Source organism: Garra rufa, chromosome 10 (genome assembly GCF_049309525.1).
Source record: "Garra rufa chromosome 10, GarRuf1.0, whole genome shotgun sequence".
Classification (NCBI taxonomy): domain Eukaryota; kingdom Metazoa; phylum Chordata; class Actinopteri; order Cypriniformes; family Cyprinidae; genus Garra; species Garra rufa.
Window position 1 is genome coordinate 43,335,857 of NC_133370.1, and position 9,330 is coordinate 43,345,186.

The 9,330-nt window shown below is 29.6% G+C and overlaps 1 protein-coding gene across 1 annotated transcript; it reads right to left on the minus strand.

The window, feature by feature from the left end:
- Positions 1-533: 533 nt before the first annotated feature.
- insl5b (insulin-like 5b) lies at positions 534-4,243 on the minus strand. The gene is made up of 2 exons (XM_073849916.1): positions 4,036-4,243; positions 534-1,227 (listed from the first exon to the last, which is right to left on the minus strand). The coding sequence occupies exons 1-2, from the start codon at positions 4,199-4,201 to the stop codon at positions 1,091-1,093; spliced, it is 303 nt and encodes a 100-aa protein (XP_073706017.1). The 5' UTR covers positions 4,202-4,243; the 3' UTR covers positions 534-1,090.
- Positions 4,244-9,330: the final 5,087 nt, after the last annotated feature.

Sequence of the window (9,330 nt, forward strand, 5' to 3'; positions counted from 1 at the left end):
TCTTTAGAGAGAAAGTGAATCGGGATGTAACTGTTAACGCATGTAGAGACTAAAAGATGTTGCACTAAACTTTAAAGAAGCCACCATAATGTTCCTGCACCTTTTTGAGTCTGCTGAAGGCTAATATTGATCTCTGCTCAAAGATTTAAAAAAAAACTACTTTTGTACAATTTACCGACTCTTTAGTTTCATAATATTCAATTGTCTAACAAAACATGTCGTATATTTTTTCTGAAGAACTCACCGCGTGACCGAGAAGAACTCCTTACTGCTTCAGCTTCTTTGAAGCTGCCATGTTTCTTTTTTTTTATCTGCTTCAATCGTGTTTGACAAGCGGAAGAGCTGCTCAAACCTCAACGCCAGGTGGAGACATGACTTCACATCATTACAAAAGGTAAAATCAATGACTGACAGTAATATTGTTTTACTAAGGACTGCGGATGGTGATATGAGGTTATTGTGAACCTCAAGTTTAAGTGTCAGAAAATAAAAAATACCTCAAATCCCAACAACTCAGATAAACACTGTTCATGTTTTGTTCAAAATGCTTTTATTCTTGATTTTACATTTGGTTTTTCTTTATATTTGATATAGGCTTATTCCATAAAACATTGGGTTGTCTCAGTAATACATATTTTTCCTAAACTAGAATTTGTCCCTGCTTCTAGATTTTAGACTTTTAACAACATTAAAAAAACATTAATTCAGGTTAATAACCATTTCTTTTAATAAACATTTAACCACTTACAAAGTGTCATAATATTAACATATTTTTGGGCACATATTGTATATACAAATACTCAAACAATATGCATTGTATATTTCAGTACCTGATAGCACTTAGATAAGTAGGCTATGGGTTCATTAGGTGTTTATTTATTTAAGGGGGTGAATAAGTAGTACCTCTTTAAAAATAAAAAAAAGGCAAAGTTTCTTTGTATTGAGTATTGATCCACTTTAAATGTTGGCACAATACTTTTCTTCCATTTGACAAGTTTCAACATCTAAACATATTTCAAATGCTCCAAAGTCCTCTGGAAAAAAGTTTAAATGCATTTTGCACATAGAAAACGATGAAGTGGAGTGTTTCTCAGCACATGCGAACAAGATCACTTTTTCTACATCCCACTGTGCAGCACGTGGAGGGCAGTGCTTCGTATGCATCTCTTCTTACTCGATCCATTTCTGCAGAGGTCAGTGACTCCACATCAGTCACGATTTCATAACCTGTGTAAAATCAAAGACATGCATTGTAAATGATTTCTGGTTCTTCCACAGTTCATGCTGTACAAGGGATGAGTAAAACTCATATGCATACAGCAGGTGGCACACAAGAGCTGAATTTGGAACAGCACAGTTCTACTACTATACTACTATTTCTGCAATGTCTTTGTGTGGCTTTTTAAGAGTTGTATGCTGTTCCAAATTTAGCCAAGATTTAATGTTAAGCTTTATTTTGATTTCATCATTTCAGTGAGTCCTGTGAGCACCTATCTACAAAGCTGAAAACTAATTATGTGATCAAAGCATGCAAAGGAAATAATTCAGATTGAATGTAAATAGATTCCAAAAGAGTTATAATCAATTCTTTACTGATTTGTATTAATGGTTGATATATATATATATATATATATATATATATATATATATATATATATATATATATATTTTTTTTTTTTTTTTTCCTCTTTATATTTAGATTTTTAAATATGTAATATTTATCATTTTATAATATTTTCTTACAAAACATGTAATTTTGATCAAATTTGCATTTCTTACACATTATATACTATATCATATTATAATATGTATTTAAACTATTATATTATATTATACTTAGTCTTGTCAAATGATTAATCGTGATTATTCCCATCCAAAGTAAACATTTTTGTTTACATAATAAATGTGTGTACTGTTTATTTATTATGTATATATAAATGCACACACATACAGTATATAATTTGAAAATTAACATGTATTTACATGTATATATTTATATTATTATAACTGATATTTATATAAATATTTGGAATATATAAACATATATTTTTCTTAAATATATACATGCATGTGTATGTGTACAGTATTATGTAAACAAAAACATTTATTTTGGATGCGATTAATCGTGATTAATCGTTTGGCAGCATTAAATATAATATAAAATTATAATATAATAGTTTAAGTACATATTATAACATAATATAATATAAAGTATATAATGTGTAAGAAATTGAAATTTGATAAAAACATTTTGTAACATGTTTTGTAAGAAAATATTATAAAATGATAAATAACTACAAAATCTAAATATAAAAAGTAAAATATATTATAACAAATAATAGAAGTAAAGAATTGATTCAAAATTCTTATTATCTCTATTGTAAAATATTATATTATATTATATTATATTATATTATATTATCCAAAAAACTCGTCTTGTGTTGAGTCGCATGAATGCTGGCCCCTTTCCCCATATACAGAGAATATTATTATATTTTATTATATTATAAAATTTGTATTTAATTTTATTTTATCCATCTATTCTCCTAAAAACTTTGGACCCCTGTGTTGGGTTACGTAAATGTTGCCATCTTTCCCAGTAGACAGAGAATATTATATTATATTTTATTATAATTATTATTCATCTATTATCCAAAACAGTTGTCTTGTGTTGAGTTGCTTGAATGCTGGCCCCTTTCCCTGTATACAGAGAATATTATATTATATTATTATATTAGTAGACAGAGAATATTGTATTATATTTTTATATATTATATTATATTATATTATATTATATTATATTATATTATATTATATTATATTATATTATATTATATACTTAAAATTTGTATTTTGTTTTATTTTATCCATCTATTCTCCAAAACACTTGTTCTGTGTTGGGTTCTGGGTTGCGTAAATGCTGGCATCTTACCCAGAAGACAGAGAATATTATATTATATTATATTATATTATATTATATTATATTATATTATATTATATTATATTATATACTTTAAAATAATTTATTATATTATGTTATGTTATATTATATACTTAAAAATATATTATGTTATATTATATTATATTATATTATATTATATTATATTATATTATATACTTTAAAATAATTTATTATATTATGTTATGTTATATTATATACTTAAAAATATATTATATTATATTATATATTATATTATATTATATTATATTATATTATATTATATTATATTATATTATATTATATTATATTATCCATCTATTATCCAAAACACTTGTGTTTGGTTGCGTAAATGCTGGCATCTTTCCCAGTAGATAGAGAATATTATATTATATTTTTATATATTATATTTGATTATATTATGTTATATTATATACTTAAAAAAATTTATTATATTGTATTATATTATATTATATAAAATAATTTATTATATTATGTTATGTTAAATTATATACTTAAAAATATATTATATTACATTATCCATCTGTTATCAAAAACAGTCGTCTTGTGTTGAGTTGCTTGAATGCTGGCCTTTTTCCCTGTATACAGAGAATATTATTATTATATTATACTATTATATTAGTAGTCAGAGAATATTATATTATATTATATTATATTATATTATATTATATTATTCATCTATTCTCTACAACACTTAATGCTGGCACCTTTCCCAGTAGATATATTATGTTGTATTATATTATATAACTAAAAATATTATATTATGTTATATTATATTATTTTATATTATACTATCAATCTATTATCCAAAACACTTGTCCTATGTAGGGTTGCTGAATTTTGTTTATATATTATATTATATTATATTATATTATATTATATTATATTATATTATATTATATTAAAATGCAGGCCACTAAAACTTTTTATCATTGACAGTGAGTTGTTGTTGTTGTTGTTGTTGTTGTTGTTTTCAATAATAACAACTAGCAAAAATCTAAGAGTAGGAGTTTGTTTTCTGGCCCCACTTGCATTTGGATGATGACTGATCAAGCAAAGACAAAATATATACTGACCATTTACAGGGTCCCCGATTCGGCCCCGCCTCCATCTGGAACCCCCACACGTGTAGACGACAGCCCGAAAAAACTCACGACCGCAGAGTCTCAGCGCTTTCTGGGCCTGGGCCGAATCTGCCCACGCGGCCCACACCAACAGCACTGCCAGCAGCACCACCTTCATAGCTGGAAAAAGTGTAAAAGAAGTATCTTCTGCTAAGCTTATGGAAGCCTTTTGCTTTTCTGACCTCAGAACGCCTTCACTTATATACTACGCAAACCATAATTTATGTGTTATTGACACACTTCTTTTCCGTGACCTTTTAAATGAGGCAAAATGACCCACAAAACCTCTGCTTCCATTTGTCAGAATGGGCTTGTTGGTTTTAAATAAATAGAGGATGTACAAATGGTGTATCAAAATACAGATAATTTAACAAATGGGTGCGAGGTCTTTGTTTTATTTGCTGCAGCAAAGTGCTCTTTAATGATGTTTCAGAGATACATGTCCATAAACCTGAACGTTGCAAATTGACAGCACTTACTTCCTCTCAAACCTTGTTAATTTTGCCTAAAAGGCTTAGCACCGTAATTAGCCGATTTATATCTGGCTGGCAAACACTTTGTTGCCAAGTGCTTCCACACAACATCACTGTTTACGGGATAACCGTAGCGTCCCGCAGTATTTGCCGCAGGCGTTCACATTTAAAATTTAATTGCACTCATTCCTAAAGGAAACTACTATGAGTCATCAGAAGATACGGCCCACGCCTAATCCTTTCATTTTGCGTCATTTGTTTTATGTTGCGTGTCAATTAATTTGATGCGATTGTTCACAAAGCCACAGAAGCTCGAGAGACGAGTGACTCGCTTTTGAACAAGCGGATGTGAGAATTGAACTCGTTTTGAAGTCGGCCACTGGAAGTAGGACAGTTTTGGCTAGTTGTAAAGCTATTTGAACTGAACGACTGAACTTTTCTTCGTGTGACGTTTCCAAAGCTCGTATTTGTTGTTATTGTTGATCCAGGCAGGGCACTGAAACAAAAGTGATGCTATAAAATCCTATCTACAATGTTTATAGACAAGAAGTTGTAAAATCTGTACCTCTATATGATCACTCCTAGTCATTCTGGCAGTGCTTAGCAGTTGAAATCTTCAAATGCTAGTGGGTCAAAGACGATAAAGGGTTTAAGCATAAAAACAATTTGTGTAATACTGCTTTAAACTGTTATGAAATTATTTAAAAAAAAATGTTTTTCTGAGCAAAAAATAAATAGCATACATTTTTCCCTAATTTACAGAAGACACCCACTAAAATATAATTTAGTGTAACAGTCTTCTCAGCCGTATTTACAACTAAAATCAATTTATAACATATTAAAAGACAAATTACTTTCACCCCAAATATTAATTAGTTTTATTTAAATTTGCCACTATCCTAGGTTTTGCCCATTTGTCAGTAAGAAATTTTTACTCATTTAAAACACAATAAAATGTAATATGCTCCCTTATTCTTTTATATATGTTAACATGTACAAGTCATAAAAGCAATAAACATGTTGTTTGAATTTTTACATAAATATTACATTACACTGAATGACAATGTAACATTATTTCAACCAAATTTTGACATTTTATTCTTTAAAAGCTCATTTGAAACCTTTAAAGTACACTTTACTTTTCTTTAATGTGCTTTCTACCGACATAAAATCACTTTTGTAAATTTCTTTTGACGTGGACATTTTAACATCTTTTTCGTTTATATTTTGTTTGTCCGTTTGAGAAAGTTTGTTCTCTGAGAAGGAAAAATCGTTGAAAAACAACATAACACTAACATCACTAAATGAAAAGTCTGAATTGGTCTTGTGAAAGCCTAAAGCAGGGGTGCCCAACCCTGTTCCTGGAGATCTACCTTCCCGCAGAGTTCAGTTCCAAGCCTAATCAAACACACCTATATGTAATTATCAAGTGCTCCTTCAGATTCTAATTAGTTGGTTCAGTTGTGTTTGATCAGGGTTGGAGCTGAACACTGCAGGATGGTGGATCTCCAGAAACAGGCTTGGGCACCCCTTACCTAAAGGTTATTCATTCATGCATTCATTTATTTATATATGTATGTATTGTTCTTATTTAAGTTGTAAAATCTGCTAAAAAAAATAAATCAATAAATAACAGAAATGCATAAACTTGCGAAAAAGTCAGAATTGCGAGTTTGTATTAATTCTGAGAAAAAGGTCGGAATTGCTAGATGCAAACTTGCATTTTTAATTTCAAGTTTATATTTGACAATTCTGAGGGGAAAAAAATCTGAATTGCTAGTTTATATTTTGCAATTCTGACATTTTTATTGTAATTGCAAGTTTATATTATGCAATTCTGAGAAAAAAAATATTCTGAATTGCGAGTTTATATCTCACATTACTAACTTTATAACTCACAATTGCATGTTTATATCTTCACATTAGCGAATACTGCAGTTCTGACTTTATTTCTCACAATTGCTAGTTTATATCTCACAATTCTGAGAAAAGGTCAGAATTGCGAGTTTCTATTATGCAATTCTGAGAAAAAAGTAATTTTGTATAAGTTAAAGTTGAAACGGCCACATTAACAAATCCAAAGACATCCAAAAATGTGTCAAAATGGGGTTCCAGCCAAAAAAAATAATAATAATAAATGTATTTTTGGGTAAAAGTTCATGCCACTGAATATAAAAAAGGTAATTACAACTTTTCATCTCCCAATTCTGACTTTTTTTCAAAATTGCGAGTGTATGTCTTGCAATTCTGACTTTGTATCATCAACTGTGTGTTTATATAACTTATATAAACTATAAATTCTGAGGACATATCAGCCTTTTTCAGAGCTGAACTTCATAACTCAAAAAAGTCAAACGAACTCGTATTTGCAAACCTTGCAATTTTGACTTTATTTCAGACATTTGAGTTTGTGTTACACAATTCTGAGAACAAAAATTCAGAAATTTGAGTTTGTATTAAACAAATCTGAGAAAAAGTCAGAATTTAGAGTTTGTTTTATGCAATTCTGAAAAAAAGAATACAAACTCGCATTTGCGAATCTTGCAATTCTGACATTATTTCTCGAATTCTAAGAAATTCTAAGAAAAAATTTGACCTGCCAGTTTATATCTCGCAATTCTGACTTTATAACTTGCAATTGCAAGTTTATTTCTCAAAATCAGGAAAAAAGTCATAAATTTGAGTTAGTATTACACAATTCTGAGAAAAAAGTCAGAATTGCCAGTTTGTATTAAATAATTCTGAGAAAAGTCATAAATTTGTGAATCTTGCAATTCTGAACTTATTTCTCACAATTGATAGTTTATATCTCACAATTCTGAGAAAAGGTCAGAATTGCGAGTTTCTATTATGCAATTCTGAGAAAAAAGTAATTTTGTATAAGTTAAAGTTGAAACTGCCACATTTACAAATCCAAAGACATCCAAAAATGTGTCAAAATGGGGTTCCAGCCAAAAAAAATTAAAAATAATAATAAATGTATTTTTGGGTAAAAGTTCATGCCACTGAATAAAAAAAAGGTAATTACAACTTTTCATCTCCCAATTCTGACTTTTTTTCAAAATTGCGAGTGTATGTCTTGCAATTCTGACTTTGTATCATCAACTGTGTGTTTATATAACTTATATAAACTATAAATTCTGAGGACATATCAGCCTTTTTCAGAGCTGAACTTCATAACTCAAAAAAGTCAAACGAACTCGTATTTGCAAACCTTGCAATTTTGACTTTATTTCAGACATTTGAGTTTGTGTTACACAATTCTAAGAAAAAAGTCAGAAATTTGAGTTTGTTTTACGCAATTCTGTGAACAAAAATTCAGAAATTTGAGTTTGTATTAAACAAATCTGAGAAAAAGTCAGAATTTAGAGTTTGTTTTATGCAATTCTGAAAAAAAGAATACAAACTCGCATTTGCGAATCTTGCAATTCTGACATTATTTCTCGAATTCTAAGAAATTCTAAGAAAAAATCTGACCTGTCAGAAATTTGAGTTAGTATTACACAATTCTGAGAAAAAAGTCAGAATTGCCAGTTTGTATTAAATAATTCTGAGAAAAGTCAGAAATTTGTGAATCTTGCAATTCTGAGCTTATTTGTCACAATTGCAAGTTTATATCATGCAATTCTAATTAAAAATCTGACTTGCCACTTTATATCTTTCACCTCTGACTTTATAACTCACAATTTAAGTTTACATCATGCAATTCTGAGAAAAAAAAGTGAATTGCAAGTTTATATCTCACAATTCTGACTGTATAACTTGCAATTGTAAATTGAAATTTACAAAAAAAAAAAAAAAAGTCAGAATTGTGAGATAAAAACTTGCCATTACTTTTTAAATGTTTAATTCAGTGGTGGACACGTTCTTTCATAGCTACCAGCCACTGTTTTGTTACCAACATTCTTCAATTCTTCTTTTGTCTTCTCATACAGGTTTGAAACAACTAGAGAGAGTGAGTAAATGATTACAGAATTTCTGTTTTGGGGTTAACTATGCCTTCAATTTAAATCAAATTAAGTTCTTACTTGAGGTATACAGATGGCCAGATTAATCGATTTCCCTTTTTGAACCCTTAATGCACAATACCTTTTAACTTGACAATGTAATTACGTTTCAAAAAGAAGATTGATGTAGGAATGAGGGTGGAAACATAAAGAAGCTCACACGATCCAATAGCTGACATTCCATCTCAGCGGGTTCAATGGAAGACGTCGTGTGGCCTAGTTCAGTTAAAAGCATGTTGTCCTTTGAAACATAAATGGGATTATCATTATTAGAGATATGACTGATTAAGATACTTATTGTATTACATGCTTAAAGGGTAAAGACTAAAATCGTTTTGAGTAATTTAAGCTATGTTTGTTTGTCCACCAGGGGGCGCCTTAAAAACTGTTTCCCACTCCAGCTCTTGTTGTGGAACAGCACTGTCATTTTGTACTGCATTCCTAGAAAGCCATACACTCCTCACTCAGCTGACAGTCTTGGCAGATACCTTCGCACACAAGGTGGGGTTTACTGTAACGTTCACCTTCTGAAAATACCCATTCAACCTGTTGTGACTTGCCTCACCCGTTTCAACACACTAGATTGCAATGCCTGAGGTGAGGGATCCAGTTTTGCATGTTCTTCTTTTCCAGTAACTATGTTATCTTAATTGCTTTGTACAAAACATTACATACACAAACATATGCCTGTACAAGAACACTGAGATCCAGCAAATCAGAGCATTGATGTTAATCACCAATCTGTCTAATCGGTCAATTTTAAGTCA